The sequence below is a fragment of the Prionailurus bengalensis genome, chromosome E2, assembly GCF_016509475.1.
Source record: "Prionailurus bengalensis isolate Pbe53 chromosome E2, Fcat_Pben_1.1_paternal_pri, whole genome shotgun sequence".
Taxonomy (NCBI): domain Eukaryota; kingdom Metazoa; phylum Chordata; class Mammalia; order Carnivora; family Felidae; genus Prionailurus; species Prionailurus bengalensis.
In genome coordinates this window covers 20,521,517-20,544,769 of record NC_057352.1, presented here as the reverse complement: position 1 = coordinate 20,544,769, position 23,253 = coordinate 20,521,517, and the positions used below count along the sequence as shown (strand labels likewise).

Sequence of the window (23,253 nt, the reverse complement as noted above, 5' to 3'; positions counted from 1 at the left end):
CTCCATTTCTCCAGGGAGCGGTTTTCTTTTAGTAGGCAATGGCGCTTAGAAACCATAATCTGGGGGGTTGGAGTACTCCTTGTTCTTTTACAGAGACCGAACACACTTTTTTTTTTCAAGAAAGGGAAAAATGCACAAGTTCACACTGCTACTGCCAATTCAAAGGTAAGATTTCATTTTTTCCTTACTTTAGACTTGTTTTTCTTAACGCTTCTGAAAATCTTGTTTCTTAAATGGCTTCAGCGTAGTTACTTGCTTTGTCCTACGATGTGCCTGTAACTGTACCAGTCCTGTCTTCAGACCACTACTGTAAGTGGTGCTATGAAGTTGTAAGATGTCCTGTAGTTCTTTTTAACCTCAGAGTATAACCCACAGGGAGATTCATTCAAAATACCACACTTAGTTTTCCTCCGGGTGCTTTTGTCATTTACTTGTCACAGAGTAAGGTTTCTTTATTTGTTTTCAGTTTTGAGGGATTTTTTTTTCCCTTCTAAATTTTAAAATATTATAACTTAATGAAATAAGCCATACAGAGAAAGACAGACACCCTATGTTTTCACTTTTATGTGGCTCCTGAGAAACTTAACAGAAACCCATGGGGCAGGGGAAGGAAAAAAAAAAAAAGAGGTTAGAGTGGGAGAGAGCCAAAGCATAAGAGACTCTTAAAAACTGAGAACAAACTGAGGTTTGATGGGGGGTGGGAGGGAGGGGAGGGTGGGTGATGGGTATTGAGGAGGGCATCTTTTGGGATGAGCACTGGGTGTTGTATGGAAACCAGTTTGACAATAAATTTCATAAAAAAAATATAACTTAAAATTTCTTATCAGTTTTGCTTTCTTTCTTTCTTTCTTTTTTTTTTTTTTTTTTTTTTTAAGATTTTAAGTAAGCTCTACGCCCAATGTGAGGCTTGAACTCATGAACCCAAGATCGGGAGTCGCGTGCTCCACTGACTGAGTCAGCCAGGTGCCCCTGACCTATTTCTTTTTGAAAATGAATACACACACACAGAAGTGCAACCATACATGCACATGTTCATCTTCCACTGCCCCCAGATAAAAGATACCAAACATATAAACAATGGTTTTGCACTTTGCTTTTTTCTTTTTTTTGAAGTTTACTTATTTATTTTGAGAGAGAGAGTGTGAGTGGAGGAGGGGCAAAGAGGGGGAGAGCGAGAATCCCAAGCAGTCTCCGCGATGCCAACACAGAGCCCGACAACGTAGCTTGAAATCACGAACTGTGAGATCGTGACCTGAGACTCACCCAGGGGGTGCCTGGGTGGCTCAGTCAGTTGAGCATCCAACTTCAGCTCAAGTCACGATCCCGAGGTTCGTTGAGTACGAGCCCCGCGTGGGGCCCTGCACTGACAGCTCAGAGCCTGGAGCCTGCTTCAGGTTGTGTATCTCCCTTTCTCTCTGCCCCTCCCCTGCTTGTGCTCGGTGTGTGTCTCTCTCTCTCAAAAATAAATAAAAATAAACGACGGAGCCACCCAGGCGCCCCAGCACTTGGCTTTTTTTCCATTAATATGTGGCAGAGATAGGGCCATAGTAATACCATAATAATACCTAGTAAAAAATATCCATTTTTTACTGCTGCATACCATTCTGCTTCGTGGAGGTGTCAACATCTATTCAACCGGTCTCCCAATGATTGGCTCCTGGGTTGTGCTGAACCTTTTGCCGCAGTAAGTAATCTTGTGTATATTTCATATTTTTGCCCATTTCACCTTGGGGTAGATTACTTCAAAATGGGGTGTCCGGGTGAAAAGGTAAATGCAAATGTGCTACGCCACTTGTATGCCGGCAGCCGTGTGCGAGCAGGCTGCTCCCCGAGGAGTGTGGCCAGAGTGTGGGGTGTCTGCCCGACTGATGGGCAACCAGAGCTGTGGTCTGCGTTCTCTTACTGGCGGGAGGTGGAGCTGGTTGGGGTTCGTTTGCTTCATCTTTAAGTATCATTGTAGGCGCTCTCTGAACTGTCTTTTCGTATCTGTTGTTTGTTGATAGGTTTTGTCCATTTCAGATGTGGGTGATTCCCGTCCCAATTGTAGGAACTCTTTAAATTAAGGGTATTAGCCCCCTTTCTTTTTGTGATATCAGTGCAGGTATTTTCCCCATCTGCTACGTATACGTGTTTTAAAATTCCCTTTTTTTCAATGCATACATTTTTATTTTGTTCGGGTTTTGTTTGTCCATTTTTCCCTTTTCATTTCTGGATTTTGAGTCCTAGGAAAGTTTTCGCCCATTCTTGGATGACAAAGCAATTTACATAATTTAGATTTTCTTCATGCATAGGCACCATTATGTTTAAATTTTAGAACCTTTATATTTCAATATCCTCTTCTCTGTTCTGCTGGCTGTTCATCTTGCTTCTTCAGTGTGACCTTTGTAATCAACTCCTCTAACTCTAGAAAAAAGATCTGATATATCATGGCCTCATTAAATGTCTAAGGGGCGCCTGGATGGCTCATTCAGTTGAGTGTCTGACTTTGGCTCAGGTCATGATCTTGCTTGCATCCATGGGCTCGAGCCCCACATGGGGCTCTTGTGCTGACAGCTCGGAGCCTGGAGCCTGCTTCAGATTCTGTGTCTCCCTCTCTCTCTGCCCCTCCCCTGCTAGCACTCTCTCTGTCTCTCAAAATGTTAAAAAAAAAAAAAATTTTTTTTAATGTCTACATTAAAAAACAGTGACATCTTTATGATACTGATTTTTCCTAACTCAGAACACGTGTGAATTTTCCTTTGTTGAGGTGACCTTTTCTGTCTTTCAGAAGAGGCCTCCCCTCTGAGGTTACGACTAGGCACTCGCGAATTAATGTGTTTGGGGGAATGAAGTGCACTCATGATCTTTTAAGTGGATGCCATTTTTATAAAAAGGCTATTGATTTCAGTGTGTTTATTTTACGTCTCATTACTTGACCATATTTCCGTGTAGTTTTTTCTTTAATCCTTTTGGATTTTCCAGAGGCACGATGTGGTGTCTTGGGAAGGAGGAAGTCTGAGACTTTAGAAAGGCTTTCCTAGCTCTGCCACTCCGAGTTGCCTTCTCGTCTCATTGCCTTGTTACTGTCTTCAAACCGAGCTAAATGACAGCAGACATGGAAGGCGCCTGTGCCTCACTTCAGCGGGGACCTCTGTAGTGTCTGTCACCTTCTCAATTAAAACAGCTGTTAGCATTTTGCCGAAGGGGTGTGTGTGTGTGTGTGTGTGTGTGTGTGTTCATGCTAAGGAAATAGTAATAAGTTCCTGTTTTTTATCAGTAATGCATATTGAATCATATCTGGTGAAATCTGTGAGAGGTGATTGTAGGGTTTTCCTCCATAGGTATATTAATATGATGAATTCTATCTACCCATGAGCTAAATCCATATTTGATTTTTTTTAAATCTAAGATTTGTTTATTTTGAGAGAGCGAGAGAGCGTGAGCACCAGCAGTGTAGGGGCAGAGGAAGAGAGAGAGAGACTCCCAAGCAGGCTCTGTGCTGCCAGTGCAAAGCCAGACATGGGGCTCAGTCTCACGAGCCGCGAGACCATGACCTGAGATGACATCAAGAGTTGGACACTCAACCGACTGAGCCACCCTCCCCCCTTTTAATGTTTATGTATTTTGGGAGAGAGTAGATTTTCTGAGCTTTAGCTGTTCTTGCACAGACATGACCTAGTCATGACATGCTATCTTTAAAAAAAAATTTTTTTTTTCACGTTTATTATTGAGAGACAGAGCATGAGCAGGGGAGGGGCAGAGAGGAGGAGACACAGAATCTGAAGTGGGCTCCAGGTTCTGAGCTGTCAGCACAGTGCCCGACGCGGGGCTCGAACTCACAAACTGTGAGATGATGACCTGAGCCGAAGTCAGATGCTTAACCGACTAAGCCACCCAGGCGCCTCATGATATATTATCTTTTTAATGTAATTATGTTCTATTTGTTAAACAGTTTTATTTAAGAATTTTAGGGATGCCTGTGTGGCTCAGTCAGTTAAGTGTCTGACTTCAGCTCAGGTCATGATCTGGCAGTTTGTAAGTTCGAGCCCTGCATTGGGCTCTGTGCTGCAGGCTCGGAGCCTGGATCCTGCTTCAGACTGTGTGTCTCCCTCTCTCTCTGCCCCTCCCCTGCTCACACTCTGTCTCTCAATAATAAATAAACGTTAAAAAAAAATTAAAAAAAATTTTATAGCTGTTATTGAAAAGTGAGATTAGTCTATGATTTTCTTTTTCCCCTTTTTTGTGCTAGCTTTGGTATGAGTATTATAGTTGATAGAAATAATTTGAAAAATCAATAAAACAATCTGTAGCTAACCTTTTATTTTTATTTTTAAAGATTTTAAGTAATCTCAGGTCAGGGCACCTGGGTGGCTCAGTTGGTTAAGTGCCCGCCTTCAGCTCAGGTCACGATCTGACCCTCGCGGTTCGTTGGGTTCGAGCCCCGCATCGGGCTCTGTGCTGACAGCTCAGAGCCCGGAGCCTGCTTCGGATTCTGTGTCTCCCTCTCTCTCTCTGCCCTTCCCCCGCTCACACTCTGTCTCTGTCTCTCAAAAATGAATTGACGTTAAAAAAATTTTTTTTTTTTAAGATTTTAAGTAATCTCTATACCCAACATGGGGCTTGAACTTACAATCCCAAGATGAAGAGTGCAGGCTGTACTGACAGAGCCAGCCAGGTGCCCCTGTGGGTAACCTTTTAAAAAATGAGGGCACAAACACACAAATAAGAAACAAAAATGGGGAAATAATCTCCAGAACATGGGAATTTTTTTTAATCGTAAAACTAATTTGTACAACTCAGTGTAAATAAAGTCAACGAAATGGACAATTTTCTAGGAAAATGTAAAGTTACTAAAACTAATTCTCAGGGAAATTCCAAAAACCAGATAATCCAATTAAAAATCTTAAAGTCTTTCATGTTCATTCATTCCTTCTACATTCTCGGTTTTCTTTGTTGTTCCTTCTCTTGCTTTTTGAGTTGCCTGTTTTCATGTTTATTGTTGTATTTAATGCAACGAAACTTTCTCAGAGCACCGATCCTAAGATTATGTCTTATTTTTACTGTCATTTTTAGGAAATTGTGTACTTTCATTTCCTATTTCCTGTTGGGTTGAAAAGCTTAATTTTTAAAGATGACTTTCCTGTGTCATTGCATTAAGATATTGAGATAGATGTGGTTTGCCCTTACTTCTAATTTTTTCAAGGTTTTCTTTGTGGCATCAAAGACTGTCAGTTTTCAGCCCTCTCCCATATGCACTTGAAAAGGTGTGTTTGCTATTTTGGGGCCTCACAGTCTGATATGGTCTCTGACATCTGCCTTGTTCTGCTGTTTAGGGCTTGTCACATGTACCAGTGCGATGTCTGGGTCTGTCTGGGACTTAAGGGAGACACGTGAAAAATGTGTTTTAATGCTTGTTTATTTTTAGGAGAGAGCATGAGCAGGGGAGGGGCGGAGAGAGAGGGAGACAGAGACTCTGAAGCAGGCTCCAGGCTCCGAGCTGTCAGCCCAGAGCTCAAACCCCCAAGCTGTGAGATCACACTTGGCTGAAGTCAGACGCTTAACTGACTGAGCCACCCAGGCGTCCCTGAAGGGAGCCACTTTAAAGTCTCCTGTTAGGGTGTGTGTGTGTGTCTAGCTGTACTTTCTGAGGTTGCTGCTTCATGAAAATGACTACCGTGTGATCTGGTGACTAGGTTTTCATACCTGTGATCTCTTTATTGTGGATTTTAGCCTTCAGCATCACTGAAGCACTTCGCATTACGAAGGACACTGAAGTGTGCTTTGGGCCTTGGTGCCTGTTTGCTGAGATCACAAATCCTGTTGTCTGTGTGTTTTCATTTGCTGATATCCTTTTAATTTTTCACAGCTTTGTAAAGCTGCCTGAGAAATCTTTTTTTTTTTTTTTTAATGTTTATGTATTTTTAGAGAGAAAAGGCGAGCAGGGGAGGGGGAGAGAGAGAGAGGGGGAGAGAACATCCCAAGCAGGCTCCGCACTGTCAGCACAGAGCCCAACTCGGATCTTGATCTCGGGAACCGTGAGATCAGGACCTGAGCCAGAATCAAGAGCCGGCCCCTGACTAAGCCACACAGGCGCTCTCTGAAAAGTCTTTTTCTTTTAATGGTTGATTTAAACTCACGTAAACTGAATAGATTAGCTTATTCATGTAACTGACAGGTTTGGGCTCCACATTGTTTTATATTCCTTTATGCAGACTGCTACTTACTGTCAGTTTTCCGCCCTTGAAGAGTGACATTCGGTGGGAAAACTCTCACCTGAGGCCTGTTTCTCTTATTTTAAACGGGGGAAAAAATACCACGTATCACAGGAAACGCCAGATTCCCAACCAGTGTCCTCAAATGTAACTAAAACACAGCAAATGCATATAAACGCATGCATTACACCAGGAAGTAAACTGCTTTAAAAGTGATCTCCTGGTGACCAACCAGTGAATCTGGTTGTTAACAAGTGGTTACCGTTCGCCCAGTAACGCGGTCTCCCAGCACCTGAGGGCACGTGACTCTCACTTTTCACTGTGCGTACACGCGATTCTGACTTGTGTTGGATTTGGAGCGCAATTTGAAACTTTGCTCACACGTCTTGAAAACATCGTATTACATTTGGGGACTTAAATATTATTATTTTCCCACACAACTAGCAGCTGGAAATGGGACTATGAAGAGATTTATAGATTCTAGAAAGTTTGGGGGTGTTAAAAAGTTGTAATAAGCAAAAAAACCAAGAGTAACAGCAAATCACCCTAATATGCCTCCTACCAAGAAAATGTTAACCAGGCAGATATTCTGATTTGTTTCAAGTCTTTCTAGAGAGGGTCTTTTACAATATGGTCTGTGTGTGTGTGTGTGTGTGTGTGTATGTATTTTGGATATAACTTTTGGGATCTATAAATGCTGTTTTTGTTCCGAGAGTTACCATTATAAATAGAAGATATCACACCGTACCCTCCTTACAATCTCTTTGTTCCATAGTGTCTATAATAAGCAGTAATGGAATTAGCTAGGGATTCTTCTCTTTCCTCCCCACGTCTAATTCCAGATGGCACCCCGGGGCAGTCTTGTTGGCGTGCTTTCCTTACCCGGCACGCTTTCATAGGCTTTCTCTTCCATCTTGCATCAAATTGTCAGGGCTTGATATTTTGTCTCCCTGTCTGCCGTCACTGAGTCCGGTTCTGGGCCACAAACTTTTTGGTTTCTGAAGCTCATTCTCTAGGTGGTTCCTCCCAAAGTTCTCATGCAACAGTCCATGCGTTGAGGTGTTTCATATTGGTAAGTTTATTCTTCGAGGTCAGTTTGGATATAAAATCTTTGGCTAATATTTTCTCTCTCTGAACGCCAGAAATTGGTTGCTCCACTGTCTCGGGATATGAAGTGTGGCTGATGAGAATTTTGGTGCCCGTATTAATTTCTTTCCTTTGTAAGTGGACTGGGGTCGGGGGAGGAAAGAGGAGGGAGTGGACACTCACAGCATGATCTTCTAGAGCTGCAGAGTTCAATCAGAATACATTTCCCGGTTGCCCCTTCTAGTTCTGAGTCTGTAAGTGATGTCATACGACTTCTGGTATGCTGATTCCAATCCCTTCCTCTCTCGGTCCCCCTTCTGTTTTTCCGACCCTAATACACGTTCCTTGAATTACAGTTCTTAAGAATCCTGTTGCTTGGGGCACCTGGGTGGCTCAGTCGGTTAAGCATCCGCCTTTGGCTCAGGTCACGATCCCACAGTTTGTGAGTCTGAGCCCCCATCAGGCTCCCTGCTGTCAGCACAGAGTCCGCTTCAGATTCTCTGTCTCCTCCTCTCTCTGTCCCTCCCCCACTCTATTGCGTGCCCTCTCTCAAAAATAAATCTAAAACAAATTTTAAAAAAGAATTCTGTTGCTTTTATTTCATTCATCGGGGACTCCAACTGTACGTGTGTGTTAGATCCTTTTTCCCCTACCTCCTTTGTTATTTTCTGCCAAATACCTTTTGTTTGAGGGATTTTGTACAGATGAAAAAATCTGTTCCACCAGCAGACAGCCTCTGCTTTGCTGACCTGCCCGTTGCTCTCTTGTGCTATAGTCAATAAACTTCAATCTCCTTTAAAAAAAAAAAAAATCTGCTCTACCATCATGATTTTGCTTGCCAGGTGACCTGATGGAAGTGGAAATGCCAAATTCCATGTCTCCGCTGACTTCAGAGACTTGGCCACAGGCAGGCTTCAGTGCCAGAAAGACCACCAGGCACACTTCTGAAACAACATCCTAAAGCTAAAGACATGATCCTGTTCTTGTCCTAGTTACTTAAGTCCTCAGCTTTCCTACCTTGTTTTTTTTTTTAAGAAGTTTTTTTTTTTAACTTTTTTTTTGAGAGCACAAGTTGGGGGGGAGGGCAGACAGAGAATCTGAAGCAGGGTCCAGGCTCTGAGCTGTCAGCACAGGGCCCGATGTGGGGCTCGAACCCACGAACTGTGAGATCGTGACCTGAGCCAAAGTCGGACACTTCACCGACCGAGCCACCCAGGCGCCGCACCCCCCCCCCACCTTTTTCTTATATCTGCATTTGCTCTTATAAGAATTCAATCGTATTGTTGTTTCCAAAGCAAAACAAAAAGCCCCTAACAGAAGCAAAACAAAATAAATTCTTCTTAGACCCACCTCGGGGAGCTGTGCAGGGAGGGAGCCCCAGACAGTTCGCAGATGTGGACTATTAGTGGCTGCCTGCACAGGAACGGGTCTGGGGCCAGAAATCAGGAGCAAACTCCACTCCGGTTGGGAATAGAAAGCATACCCCTAGATTTTAAAGTGTAGTTACCTGTAATCCGTTTCAAGAAATCAAAGCCACCTGTGACATTTGAGGCAACGAAACTTACCTTGATAGGCCTTTCCAGGTCTTTCTTTGTAAACCTCATGACAACCAATCCCAGAATCGTCAGGCCATAAAACAGCCATGCAGCAAAACTGAAGTAATTGACCAATGAGTTTATGTCACCAGGGATGATATAAATAGTTGCTATGATGCCCTAGTGGAAAGAAGAGTGAATTCTTCGGTCACTTGTACATAAAACGTGGTCCCTGTCCCTTCACAGGAGGCTAAGGAAGCCGTGCTTCCTGTGGATGGAACGGTCTGCATGACAGAAACCTACATATCCCATATAGGTGGGGTTAAACTAGTCTTTGGCTGTGATGGGTGTTCTCCCCGAGGCCTGATGGAAAGAACTCGGTGAAGTTGCAGTTTCAAGCAGGGGGAGAACAAAACACACATGTTTATCACACCAGATTTCTTAAAAAAATTTTTTTTCTTGATAAGATTTTACTTTTCTGAGTGATCTCTATTCCCACTGTGGAGCTTGAACTCACAACTCCCAGATCAAGAGCCACAGGCTCTACCAGCTGAGCCAGCCAGGCACCTCTCCAGTGTTCTGATACGTTTTCCCACGGGAAAGTCTTTGCCAGGGGAAAGGGCCGGGGGCTGCAACACAGCCTTAGTCTGACCCCGCCCTGCCTTCGGCTGTGTGGCCTAGGCTTTGTGATTTGGGCCCTCTCCTCATCTTCAAAGCGTGTAGGCTTATGGAGAGCAATGTTCTCCATAAGAGGTGGAAGGAGTCTGGCCCCGAGGTTGGGCTTGGATGGTCCATAGAGACCATAGGTACTAGAGACAGTTGCACAGGACCAGGGACTGTCCCCTACTGAGAAACTCCAATCAGAAGATGTCACAGGGCTTCCTCTAGTGCTCAACGATGCCATGCCGTCTAAATTCCTGGGTCATAACAAGAAGCAGTTACCAGGCACCTCATTAAATGCCTTATTCTCCTTCCCTGTAAGCTAGTGGGCTTTGGTATAGTTTGCTAGCAGGGATCCAGACATACAAATGTACCTGTAAGACTCACGGAGGGTACAAGGTTGGAAGAGTCCAACAGTGTCTCCTGGATCAACTCAGAAGGAGGAGCAGGCGTTGGGTAACTTGTTTCATATACCTGTTTCATGCTGAGGACTAACGGAACCTGGGCCTTTGGAAAACCACTGGGCTTAGCAATACTGATTTACTTCAGGGCCCCTCTGTCTTTAAGAGGGTGTTTTCATGGCGGAATTCATACTTACATAAAAGATGATGGCAGGGGCTGGAGTCAGGCGCCTGACGCTGATGTAGGAGAGCACTTTAAGCATGTGGCCTTCCCGGCCCGCCACATACACAAGTCTGGAAAAGTGATAATACGGCACCCGTGGATGGGCGTGCAGACTGTCGTGCCATCACTGGGCTTCACCACCAAGGCCACGGAGAAAGGGACTGAATCGGAACCTGGTGCTGTCAGTGGGAGTCGGTCTCTGGGGGTGAGTGAGTTTGGGGGAAGTAGGTGAAGCGGTTAAATGCTCCTGAGAGCAATGCATCCTGGTACCATGGGTCACATGAATGGGGAAGAGCAGGGGGCTGCCCTGGGGGGAGACTCGACCTGCTCTGTGTCCTCAAAAGTTAGGCAAGAAGCAAATGGAAAAACCAGTCTAGGGGCAGTGGACCCCGGTGCTCAGAGCACGCGACAGAAGCAAACACAGGGGAGCCTGGCACTCCCTAAATCCAAGCTGTACAGAATTTTCATATTTCAAAACCTGAACCAAAACACGTTAAGGGTGGGTCAGCAGACTGCAAACAAGTAGCTTAGACTCCCCGCCCCCAAGAACTCCTGGTGATTCAGTAATCTGAAAGACGAGGTTTAAAATGTTGAAAAAGCGGAAATGCCAAAAATTTCTAAAAAATACAAAATTACCATAATTTAAGAATCAATAACTGATATACGAGGTACCAGTGAAAAAAATAAATTAGAAACCAGATCTGAGTTACGAAGTGTAGAGAAATGGAAAATGCAGACAGGAAATTAAGAAACAGGAAGAAGCCCAAATATATTAAACGGGGTAAGGCAAACTCAAAGAAGGGCAGAGAGCTTTCATGGAATTGAAAAACAACTTTCAAATTAAATCCAGCTCTAGACAAAAAAAAAAAAAAAAAAAAAAAAAAAAAAGCATACCCAGATACAAATATTATAGTGGAAGGAAAAAAAATTTTAAGCTTCCGAATTTAAAAGATTAGCTACAAAATTAAGACACGCAAAATCATAACAGACGTGGAATGAGAATCTTTTCGGCGATGAGGGAAATTGGTTTTCAGATTCCTGTGCTGTGCAGCTAAACTACCATTCAAGACGACGGACTTAGTAAGTACATGTGTAGGTAAACAATAACTACGGCACATTTTCTGCTCTCCGTTCCTCATTGGAAACTATTCAGAAGTCTACTCCAACAAACAAACAGGGACTGAACTCAGAAGGAGTTGATTGAAGAAGCAACGTTAAGGAAACAGCAGTAAAACACGTTGGTATGTATGTGAGTGACGAGGGAGACAAAGGCAAGAGAAACGTAGCTTCAATGAAATCTCCTTACAGCTTGCAGCCCACTGATACACACCACCGATGGAAACGTGCAGAGTGTGACCTTCCTCGAGGAACTGCCTTAGTGCCTTCACGTTGATGTTCGATTAAAGACTAAAAGTAACCTTATCTTAACAGCAGCTAGCCCCTCAAGGTCCTGAAAGCCTTGCTTCCAAATTCCTTCGAAACTTGCTTAAAAGTATATAATCAGTCACTCCTCCCAACCCCGGTGCAGCTCTTTCTGCCTTGGGTCCTGTCCCCGTGCTTTAATAAAATCACCTTTTTGCACCAAACGCGTTTCAGGAATTCTTTCTCAGCCGTTTGCTCACGAACCCCATCGTAAGTATTGGATCTTTAATTTTTGTCCTGCACGTGGCAGGTTGACAGACGAGGTGGAGCTCACCTACTGGACGATGTGAAAGGGAGAGCCCTTGCGGGAGAGGGGAGAGAACAGAGAGGCTAGTAGACTCTTAGGTGTTCGAGTTCAATTTGCTGGGTAATTGCTAAAAGAATAGAAATACAACTTCCACCTCAGCAGAAGAAAAAAACGACATTTGATGGATAATCAGGATATGATTTTTTTTTTAAAGCCAGAAAACCCCACGATATTTGGAGATTAGTCCCACTGCAATACTAATCACGTCAAATGTGACCAGAGGCCGCTGGCTTTGCCCGAGATGCCCCGGGGGGGCTTGTTGAAAGAGACAAGCCAGAGCCCGCCGTCGCCGCTGAGTGTGGAAGATACAAGGGTTGGGGGATGTGTTACCAAAAGCAGCATCCTAAAGCTTGCAGCGACCGCAGTATCAGTATCGGACAATACAGAACGTAAGGCAAAAAGAATTTTCTCTGAAAACGGAAGCCGTCTACCCAGAAACTACAAAAAACAGGAGCCCTTGAGAGAGAAGGCCAAACTTGACAAATCCCCCGAGAGCAGAAGATTCGAACGGTCAAGGCACAAGCTTGATGATATAAAAAATCCAGACGGCGGGAACACAATACACCTTATTTTGCAGACCCTAGGAAGCATTTATAAAGACTGCAGTAAGCCACAAAGGAAGGCTTAAAGCTTCCGAAGAAGTGAGGTCATAAAGATCCCACACTCTGACAACAATACGATAAAATCGCAAGTCAGGAATACAAAGGCCAAAGGGCCCTGTCTATTAAAAGTACGTATTTGAACTTTGAAAACGACATAAACAGGGCGTCGGATTAGTTCCCATAACAAGCCAGTGAAACTGGGAATAAAGGAGTTGCCAGATGGAAGGAGACAGGTGGCGCTGTGACCTCACACTGTAGACCCCTCAGTGCTTACAGCCCTCCGTAAATTCCAAGTGCTCAGAAAGCAAGCAGGACTTTTGGAACTGGAGACCATCACTGCAAGTGTGGCTGGAAGGCTGAGCAGGCAAGGAGGAGTGGAGCACTGACATGGGAGCACTGGTTCTCCCCAATGTTGTGTGGCCAGAGCTGGGAAGCGTCTGCACGCAGTGATAGCCCAGGACAGGGCCCATGGGTGATATGGAGTGAACCCGGCATGCTGGGCATAGCGGTATCATTCAAACCAGTAGGGGAAAGGTCGGACTATCAACAGGATCTGGGACAACAGGTAGAGGTTGGGGGCAGGGGGAGGAGTGAGATTTATGCCTCAAATCAAAATACATTCCAGATTGATCAAAGAGCTAAAGTAAAATGCTGGAAGAAAACACGGGTAGGTGTTATTGAAAGGCGAAAAGTTTGTCTATGTGAGATAGGAAACTCAGAAACCAGGAAGCAAAAATCTTAGGTTTGACCCCACAATAAATTCTCTCCAACAGAATTCAGTACAGCACAAGTCCCAGGCCACCCCCAAGCTGCACAGGCACATGAATGATACAGAATTAACTCAAAATGGATCATAAACCTAAATGTGAGGGCTACGCCTATAGAATATAGAACTTCTAGGGTAAAACAAAAGAAAAAAAATCTTTGTGACTTTGGCTTGCGCAAAGGCTCTTAGATATGGCAACAAAAGCGTGACACATGAACGGTGACAAACTGGGCTTTGTCAAAGTTTAAAACGTGCATTTCAAAAACACCATTAAGAAAGAGAAGTTGGGGAGCCTGGGTGGCTCAGTGGGTTAAGCGTTGGACTTTTGATTTCAGCTCAGGTTATGATCCCACAGTTTGTGAGATCAAACCTTCCATAGGGCTCTGTGCTGACAGTGCGGACGGAGCCTGCTTGGGGTTCTCCCTCTCTCTCCCTCTGCCCCTGCCTCTCCCCAGCTCATGTGCGTGGGTGTGCTCTCTCTCTCTCTCTCTCTCTCTCAAAATAAACATTAAAAAAAAAATGACAAGCCACAGACTGGGAGAAAATATGTGTAAGTCAGATACCTGATAAAGGACTTGTATCCATAATATATAAAGAATTCTTACAACTCAATAAGATGACAAATGGCCCAATTTAAAAAGTGTACAAAAGGGGCACCTGAGTGGCTCGGTTAGTTAAGCGTCCGACATCAGCTCAGGTCATGATCTCACGGTTTGTGGGTTTGAGCCCCATGTCGGGCTCTGTGCTGACAGCTCAGAGCCTGGAGCCTGCCTCAGATTCTGTGTCTCCCTCTCTCTCTGCCCCTTCCCCACTCACAATCTGTTACTGTCTCTCTCAAAAATAAACAAACATTGAAAACATAAAAAATAAAAATTGGACAAAAGATTTGAATAGATATTTCATCAGAAGATACATGAATGGCTAATCACATAAAAAGATGCTCAGTATCATTAGTAATTAAGGAAATGCAGTTAAAACCACAATGACATAATATCCACTCAAAAGACTGTAATTAAAAAGACAACACCAAGTGTTAGTGAGGATGTAGAGAAACTGGAATGCTCATGTATTGCTAATAGAAATTAAAATGAGACAACCAACTTGGAAAACAGTTAAGCCATTTCTGTAAAAGTTGATCGCAGATCTATATTAGCCCGCAGTTCTAGTCCTGGGAATCTAAGAGAAATGAAAACATATGTCCGCACAAACCCATGTGTGAATTCATAGCAGCAGTGTTCATGATAGCCCAGACTCGAAGCAATGCAAACCTCCATCTACCCGTGAATGGATAAACAAACTGTGGTATATCCAGACAGTGGCATAGGATTCAGCAGGTGAAAGGAACGAGCAGGTATATGCTATGCCATGGATGAGCCTCAAAACTCATATGCTGAGTGAAAGAAAGCCAGATGCAAATGGCATATTGTATCACTCCATTTAAGTGAACTGTCTAGAAAATGCAAAGTTATAGACACAGGGGCGGGTCAGTGGTAGTCTAGGGCTGGAGGTGGGAGCAGGGATTAACGGTAATTAGGCTGGAGTGAACTTTTGGTGTGATGGAAATGTTCTAGAAATGAACTGTGAGGATATTTGCACAGCTTAATAAATGTACTAAAATCATTGAATTGTGTAATTACAAAGTGAGTTTATGGGATTTAAACCTCAGTGGAGCTACTGAAATTATGTTTCTCAATATTAGCAGCAAACTCTCAGAAACTGAAAAAAATTTTTTAAATACCATTTACAAGAGCGCAAAAAAAAGAAATATTTTGAGGTGAATCTGAAAGAATATATGCAAAAGCCACATACTCTCAAAACTACTCAAAAACTATTCAAACAACTGTATTTGAAAAAAATTAAGACCTAAATAAAGGGAGCGGGTCCTTGCCCCTAGATTAAGAAAAATCAATACCATTAAAATGGCGGCCCTCTCCAAACTGATCTGCAGGTTCCACGCAGCCCTGATCAAGGTCCTTGAGGGCCTTTTTGTAGAAATTGACAAGTAGATTCTAAAATTCCTATAGAAATGCAAAGAATCCAGAAGAGCCGAACGCTTTTGAAGAACGAATGTTGCTAGACCAGCACAACCCGGGCTTTGACGGCGGCTTCAGAAGAAAGGTTTTGTGGCATAGAGTGTGTAAGCACAGAAACTTTGGCGATTCCACTCTCAGGAAATCTATCCATTCAGAACACTGGACACTGGGGCAGAGACATGTTCCAGAATGTTCCCTGCATCAGTGTTTGTGACCACCACCCCCGCTCAGCCCGTGAGCCGAGGTTAAGTCGTGCCACATCGCAAAATGGAATACAACACCGCTGTCAACTCTCTCTAGACCAGGAGGGTCCAGGGGATTGGCAGGGGCTGGTGAGCTATGCCTGCTTGCGTGGATACAGTTTGGGCAGAATGGAACCCCAGCTCTCAGCCTTCGAGCTACACTGGCAGAGTTGAGTAGTGACAAAGGTGGCCTGAAAGCCTAAGCTGGGACTACCTGATCTAGGTTATGTGTATGTTCACATGGGAAGATGTTCAAGAAATATTTTTAGGTGAAAGACGGGGCGAGGTGAAAAGTAGCCCCAGCGTGCCTGTCACCCTGTGTCCCCATACTGCCTGGTGAAGTTGGCAACTTTGCTCCCCGCCGACAAGGAAGCCAGGGCCTCGCTTCAGTGGGGCCACCGGGTCCAGCGCCAGTGTGTAAGCTCGGCCAAGCTTTTTGCTCCCTTTCTAGGACTTTGGATTTTCTTTTCTCTTTTTTTCTTTTTTTTTTAAGCTTCTACTCAAATTTCAGTTAGACTTTGTGTTTTCTGTTATGCCATGATGTGTTAGCCTGGCAGAGCCCTAAGGACTTTCACCCTGGGTCTTATTTTCCTCAAGTGTGGAATGGGCCCTGCTGCCACCGCCACCCCCCCCCCCCCACCGCCCCAGGGTGAGTGCTGGGGTCCCCTACCTGCCTGCCGTAAAGCAAGTCCCGTTTGCGGCACCAATGGTGGAAAAGGCCACGAACAGCGGAACCACCCAAGAGGCCGGGTAGAGAACGCGGTCGCCGAACGTCTGCAGAGAGAAGCAGAGGAGTCCTGAGGTCTCGCACAGCCCCCAGGAGCCATGGGTCCCAAGGAAGCTGCTGGGCTCTCCCCGGGGGGCCCAGGCCCCCTCCCCTGGGTGGGCACTGGCTCTGAATCCCTCCGGGAGAGGAGAAAGTAGAGAACCTCTCCAGAAGAAAACGACTTATTCTTCCCCACCCCCACCTCCTGAACTGTAGCGGAGCTGATGATACTCTATCCTTGGCCCTCTGTCCGTCGTGTTCATGTTTTCTGGGTGATCTCCGGGGCTACGCGTTCCCGGTAACCTACATCCCTTAGAAATGCCTGCCAAGGGGGCGCCTGGGTGGCTCAGTCGGTTAAGCGTCCGACTTCAGCCAGGTCACCATCTCGCAGTCCGCGAGTTCGAGCCCCGCGTCAGGCTCTGGGCTGATGGCTCAGAGCCTGGAGCCTGTTTCCGATTCTGTGTCTCCCTCTCTCTCTCTGCCCCTCCCCCGTTCATGCTCTGTCTCTCTCTGTCTCAAAAATAGATAAATGTTAAAAAAATTTTTAAAAAAATGCCTGCCAAGGTTGGGATGGGAGGAGACTTGTTTTGCCCTCCCAGGACTCTGTTAGAACACGGTCTTTCCCCTTCCTGGTGCACAGGTGGTCATGACACAAGGTTGTCATGAAAGGTTGGCTGGCAACTGGGTGCATGCTAGCCCTTTGATCTCACTCCAGTGCCCTCCTGCGCATCCCTCGCTCTATCAAATCTGTGGACCAAGGCCCAGACTTTGCAGAGAATAACTGCGCAGAGCCTTGATCAACCTCTGCCGGATTCCCCTGTCAGGAAGCTATGCTGAATAGAACGCTGTGTAAACTGTATGGAGTCAGCTCTTTGTTCTGGGATGCTTTACTGTCCCCCACCGTCTAACACTGAGTAACAGAAGTCTCCTCTCCACTCCTCCCTGTCCTAATTCTTCGTCCCGGTTTCCTTCCAACACCGTGGCCCCTCACCGAAGTCAAGGGGTCAAGGAATTGACCGCCTTGCTCAGCACGACCCTGTTCTCCCTGCACCTCAGCCACCTGTCCTGGTGGTCAGTGACCTCATCATAACCAAGATGGCGTCTGCTCCCTGTCTCCTGTTTCCAGTTCATTTCCTGTCCCACCCCAGCTCCACAAGGCCTCAAGCATGTGGGGCCCTCCCCACCTTTTCTGCGGACCTTCACACCCATCCCCCTTGTCATCGAGACCCTCCTTGACCAGCTTAACTTGCAGTCTGTTGTTCTGATTCCCTCCTTCCGTCCCTCCCTTGCGCTTTCTCACGCACATGTGTGTCTGTCAAAACCCCAACCCCGGGGAAATCCGGCCCTGCTCCACCCGCCCTCAGTGCGTGTGCCCAGGTCACAGACAGAAGCCTCCACCTGCCCTCGGCCTTCCATGGCATTGGGTCTTTGCTGCCGTCCCTAACAGCTATCCCTCCCTCCACGCATGTCCTAGACGATTATTTCCCTCATCTCGAGCGGGTATCTCAGCTTCCCACAGACCCCAGCACCCTCCCCACAGACTCCGGGTCCTCACCACGGCCACCGCCTGGGACTGCAGGAGCTCGGTAGGAGTCATCACGGTGAAGTAGGAAACGTTCATGAGGATGTAGCAGCCTGTCACCAGTGGGATCCCGATGATGATGGCCAAGGGCAGGTTTCTGGGGGGGCGGGGCGAGGGGCAGGGACCCAGGGTCAGACAGAGCATCCCGTGACAGCCTCACAAGACTGTTGTCTCTGTCCAGTCCTTTCTTCCCACCCACCCAGCTGCCCGTCCACTTCTCCCTGCGGTGGGCGGGGGTCACTGCTGCCTCCGGAGGCCCACCCACAAGCAGGGGCTGTGGGACGTGACATTTTCAAATGAGAAAGAACCCTCCCACTCTCAGACTCCAGGGTGGGGAGGTCGAACTGTTCATAAAGCAAAATAAGCCCAGGATAAAGTTGGGGTTCATTCATCCTCTCTGCTACGATTCCACTTTGCCACAGCAAAACCGAGCTCTGACGAGCGGATATACATGAGCTCATAAGGAACAATTTGCAGTATGGAAGGGGTCCACTTGGTGCTTGGGGAAGGGAAACGTGCTTGCTGGCCCACCGTCTCCCGCCTGACTCAGTTCTCCTACCTGAAAGGGTTTCTAAGTTCTTCCGTGATGTAATTGAGTTGATTCCTAGAGAAAGAAAAGGCACACAAGTAACATAACTTCAACTTTCTTTGCTAAGGTTGTGAAACACAAAGTAAAGGTTGGCCTCATTGAAGACCCTCCACCACAGAGAAAATTCTCCTGCAGGAATCCAGGGTAATGTCATTTGGAGAAAGCCCCACGATGGTGGGGCCCCCAACGTCTGCACGTCTGTCAGTGATAAGTCTTTGCCCTCTGTGGGAATCATGGAAGTTTTCAAGAATTACTGGGGAGGCACGAGTCCCCAGGCTGCTTTGGAAAACTGTTAGTGTCACTGTCTGGAAGGAGAATGAAAGCTGCTTTGCACGAGGGAAGGAGCAGCGTCCTCGGGGGCCACGCTTCTTCCTCACAGAACATAAACGGAATCTCGTCGACTACACCTAGTATTTCCCAGGGTGCAATGGACGTGCCTCTGAGAACTGGTGCCTCATCGAGTGCCTGGGCAGCTCTGACGGCCTCCAATTCGGCTGGGCCTGTCTGTCCAGTGAAGCTTCTAGCTCAGGCCTGCTGCGGGGCTGGGAAAGGGTTCGGGGTTTCAGCGTCTGTGGGGTCCGAGGAGAACAGAAGCGGGGGGGGTGGGTGCGGAACCAAATGGAGACGTGGAGGTGAACTTCAGGGTCCCCCCCGCAAGCCCGAGGAAGGGGAGGTCCTTGCCTTCCTTGGTTTCAGCATCGTACCTGAGAAATCCCAACCAGATGGGGGGCACCTTACCATCCATCATACGCCCAGAGTCCATTATAAAATGCCAGACTGATGGCTCCCACGGACAGTTTTGTGCCCTCAAAAGAATTCTCAAAATTCCTTGTGTTCCCTGTAATTAAGTCAGACAGTGGATTGTGGGTGTCAGAGGACCACACTGGGATCCTGCCTCATCTCCGTGGGACAGAAGGACAGGCATTGTGGCCTCAGGTTATCAGACAGACTCTGAAAAGCAGAGAAACCACAGATGTTTCCTGCAGAACTCCTGCCAGGCTTTCTGAGACACAGGCCTCAGAGCACAACCTCCGAGTGGCCCACCCTCCCCTCCAGCCGCCGGTCACCTTGGGCCAGGAGGACCAGCCCGCTGATGATGATGATGGCCACGATCACCAGCTTGGCCCCCGTGAACACGTTCTGGACGTAGCTCCCCAGCCGCACGCTCAGCGAGTTCACCGTGGTGATGAGCACTGGAAGGGGCCAGAGAGGGGGCGATGTTGTGCGTCCCTGGGCTCAGCACCTCCCTCCTTTCCTGGGGGCCTGAGAGGGTCTCCTGCCCCCGATCCTGTCCTCTCCACTGCCTCATTCATCAGGTGTGCCTGGCGAGGACCCCTGAGTCCCACGACATGGAGAAGCAGCCAGTCCCCAGGTGAATGCTGCCTTGAGGGACAGACTACCGCCAGGGCTTTGGGCCCCCACCAGACCGTGCCCTGCTTCTCGCCAGTGCCTCCAGGCCCACCGGCCTTCTTCTGGGCATGGTGGAGCCGAGGCCTGCCTTCCCACGTCCCTTGTGCCGCGTCTTTCCTGACCCCAGCCCGGAGCGTCACACTCGGGTACTCACAGATGGCAGCGGCAGCCAGGCATTTCACGACAACCGGAGGGGGACTGCAGCCCGAATAGAAGGGCGCACAGACATACTCCGAAAAGCTGAGGCAGATGATGGCAAAGGATGTGGGCTTTATGACGAACAGGCTGGTCCAGGAGAAGAGGTAGGCAGGGATGGGCCCGAAGGCCTCCATCAGGTAAGGGTACTCGCCCCCCGACTTGGTGATCATCGTGCCAAGCTCTGCAAAGCACAGGGCACCTGGAACACAGAGAGGGGGTCCCTTCAGGCCCCTGGTGAGGAGTGGCCCTGGTCACCCCCTCCCTCTGGGCCATGCCCATGCGGGCCACCATGGCCCTCTCCGCAGACCGCCCTGAGTTTTGGCCATTGCTCATTCCAGAGCAGCCCAATTTACACCTGGTTGCCCGCGGGCGTCGAAAGGAACCCCCGGCAACAGCAAGGCCAGGACACAGATTGTGCTCACACAGCCCGCGCCCACCTTCCACAGGGAGAGCTCGCCAGGGAGGGGCGTCTTTGTTACCCAGTGTTGCGAGGACCCCACAGGCCGCCCATATGATGAGACAGGGCCCCACGGTTTCCGTGTTGCTGAGCACAGACTTGGGGGAGATGAAGATCCCAGAGCCGATGATGGTGCCCACGATGATGCAGATGCCGCTGAGCAGGCCCACCTTGGATGTGGGGGAGGGGGGAGCATTAGTGCCACCACCCAGGATGCCGCGTGGCCCGAGACAGCAGCCCTCAGCCCTCTCCCCCCTCCCCTCCCTCAGTGCAGCCGGCGCAGCCCAGGTGAAGGCGCTTCTGGCCTGTGCTGTTGCAGCAAAACACCAGGCTTCACTTACATCAGGTCCATGCATCCTCACCACGGCCTCATGACCCCATTTGACAGAGGAGAAAATAGAGGCACAGAAAGGTCACGTGACTGTCCAGGGATCTACAGCCAGAGTGGGTAGACCCGGCTCAGGTTCCAGTCTCCCAACCTCTAATCTTATTGATAAAGGCGCCCAGACGGTGAAGACTGATTTAGCAAACAGTGAAATCAGGGCTGGGGGTTCTGACCAGGGGCCCTGGCCTCTCGGGAGCAGAGGTGGGGACAGGCGGGAGAAACCCAGGCCTCTAGGCGCAGAAACATCTGGGGGCTGTGAACTTTCTCTGATGCTGTTTTGCAGGGTATGAGCTTCCTAGCGACAAGCCCCGCCTCGGACACGTCCCGTGGAATCCCATTCCTATGAAATTTAAGAACAGGCAAAACTAACCTATGGGAATAGAAACTCAGGGCTGGGGTGGGGAGTCCACCTGGAAAGGGACAAGAGGGAGCTTTCTAGGGTGAGGAGTTTGTCAATACCCATCAGACTGAACACTGAAGATCTGCACGTCACGTACGGAATTACGCGGGTTGAGTCCAGTGAACAAGGAAGCCCCCAGCCGCGGCTTGCCAGCAAGGGTCACACGCAATCGGGGAGGGGCCCGGGAGCAGGGTCAGCTCTTGTGTTGGCCTCGGGGCCGGGGTGCACTAGCGGGTTGGTCTCGGCTTTTCTCCTCTAATGGCCCATGTGGCTGACCAGCCCAGAGGCCCTCAGCGTTCACCCCGAAGCTGCCTGAGTTTAGGAATGACTTGAGGACCACCTGGAATTAGTTCTGTGCTGTTCGGTGGGCAGGAACATGCATTAGCCACTCCTAGGGACCCCAGCTCCCAGGCCAACCCACAGTCAAGTGGTGCTGTCCCCCAAATCCCTCCTCCATCCCCTCTGCCATCAGGCATGGGAGCTCTCGGAGGCTCCGCCCAGAGCTCAGGCCACTAGTTGGGCCCTCAAAGCCATTCTGATCTTGTTCTGGAACTCTCCTTCCTCATCCTGTGAGTTTGAAGCTGTCCTTCCACACCCATCCACCTGCATCGAGCTCCGTTCTGTCTCCACTCCCCCCTCCCCACAAAGCTCCCCTTCCCTGCAGCTCAATTGCCAGCCGCATGTGACGCTGACCCCCTCGAGGGCGCAGGCACCTCCAATTCGAGCCATTACTACATACATTCCGTCTCAGAGGGCTCATCCATGTCAGACCCACGTCACACTCACCATCCCTGCTAGACTCACTAAAGCAGAATGAGTTTCCCATCACTGAAGGAATACGAGGGACACACACGGGGCAGATTCTTGGTAAAGACACTATAGAGGGGATCCCAACATCAGAAGGTCCTGTCTGACCACCCCCCCCGCCCCGAGGTCATCGGTCTGGGCAAACACCAGCCCCTCCAGGTACTCGCCAGGCACACAGAAGCACATGCGTTAACCTCGCAAAAAAAAAGCTAAGTTCACTGGCCAGAGGGAGAGAGGTACGTCCAAAGAACTGCTCACTTAGAGATGTGCTTTACAACGCAGATCAGCGGGGACTTCACCGGGGCCCCTTCTTGCTGCCCTTGACCTGGGAAGGGCCGGTGCCCAGGGACCAACCTTACCTCCTTCTGGAGACTCGTGGTCTTGGGTTCCTTACTCTGGATACTCCGGATGGACTTCTCATCTTCTCTCCGATTCCTCAGGCTTGTCTCCTCCATGTTCCCCTCCTGCCAGTTCTAGGACAGCTCCAAGGAGGGCATGGGCCTCGACTCAGCAGATGCTGTAGTGGACAGGATGCAGACACGGGCTCAGCGAGGGCTCTCCTTCGCAGCCCTCCGGGCCCGTGGGGCCTGACTCCAAAAGCAGATGAGTAGCTACTGTTTTAGGGTACACTTGCTCAGTCCCAGGGTTAACACCTCATCCCGACCACTGTTGACGCTACGGGGAAGGGGGGGTCCCGGGCTCTTTTCCAAGGCCCCCCGCCCCCACCGGTCAGCTCCTGCTCGTCAGCAACGATGCACTCGAAAGTCATTCTACCTCCACCTTCTTTTTTCCAAAAGTAAAAAGAAGTATCTTAGAACATACTGGAATATATACTCAGTGGCATCAATAGTGAGGAATGACCGCTTTCCTCGTAGTTGTTGCCCAAGAGTAGAGGCGCCTGGGGCAGGCCAAGGGGATGCTTTTCATTGAGTGAGACCGGGCATGGAATGCTGAGGAGATTCGGCTCGAGGCTCGCTAGCTGGCGGTCATTTCCTGTCCCCTTTCTCCAAATAAAGTCCCTCTCAGCCTCTGGCCAGGAGAGTAGGGAACCTTCCCATCGCCCCTCGGGCCTTACCTTCCTGACCCCGCGGAGTCCAGGAGCCGCCCAGCGAGGCTGGCGGCTGCGTCTGCACTGTCGCGCCCTAGGAATGGCCATGTCTTGTGCCCAGGAGTGGAGGAAGCCAGAAGGTA

The 23,253-nt window shown here is 48.3% G+C and overlaps 1 protein-coding gene across 5 annotated transcripts in view; it reads right to left on the bottom strand.

Annotated features, from left to right (window-relative positions):
- The window catches only part of SLC7A9 (solute carrier family 7 member 9), a 27,295-nt gene extending 4,042 nt beyond the window's left edge, over positions 1-23,253 (bottom strand). For 3 of the 5 annotated variants that reach the window (XM_043599094.1, XM_043599096.1, XM_043599095.1), the window contains exons 1-11: positions 23,138-23,253; positions 22,422-22,579; positions 20,493-20,640; positions 19,970-20,212; positions 19,473-19,598; positions 19,144-19,243; positions 18,376-18,420; positions 17,790-17,913; positions 16,139-16,242; positions 10,071-10,167; positions 8,843-8,992 (exon numbers count right to left, since the gene is read on the bottom strand). In XM_043599094.1, coding sequence (XP_043455029.1) covers positions 8,843-8,992; positions 10,071-10,167; positions 16,139-16,242; positions 17,790-17,913; positions 18,376-18,420; positions 19,144-19,243; positions 19,473-19,598; positions 19,970-20,212; positions 20,493-20,640; positions 22,422-22,517 — 1,233 coding nt within the window. In that variant the 5' untranslated portion in view covers positions 22,518-22,579; positions 23,138-23,253. Of the gene's footprint in view, positions 1-8,842; positions 8,993-10,070; positions 10,168-16,138; positions 16,243-17,789; positions 17,914-18,375; positions 18,421-19,143; positions 19,244-19,472; positions 19,599-19,969; positions 20,213-20,492; positions 20,641-22,421; positions 22,580-23,137 lie in introns of those variants that run through there. The other 2 variants (XM_043599097.1, XM_043599098.1) reach the window with 2 other exon arrangements.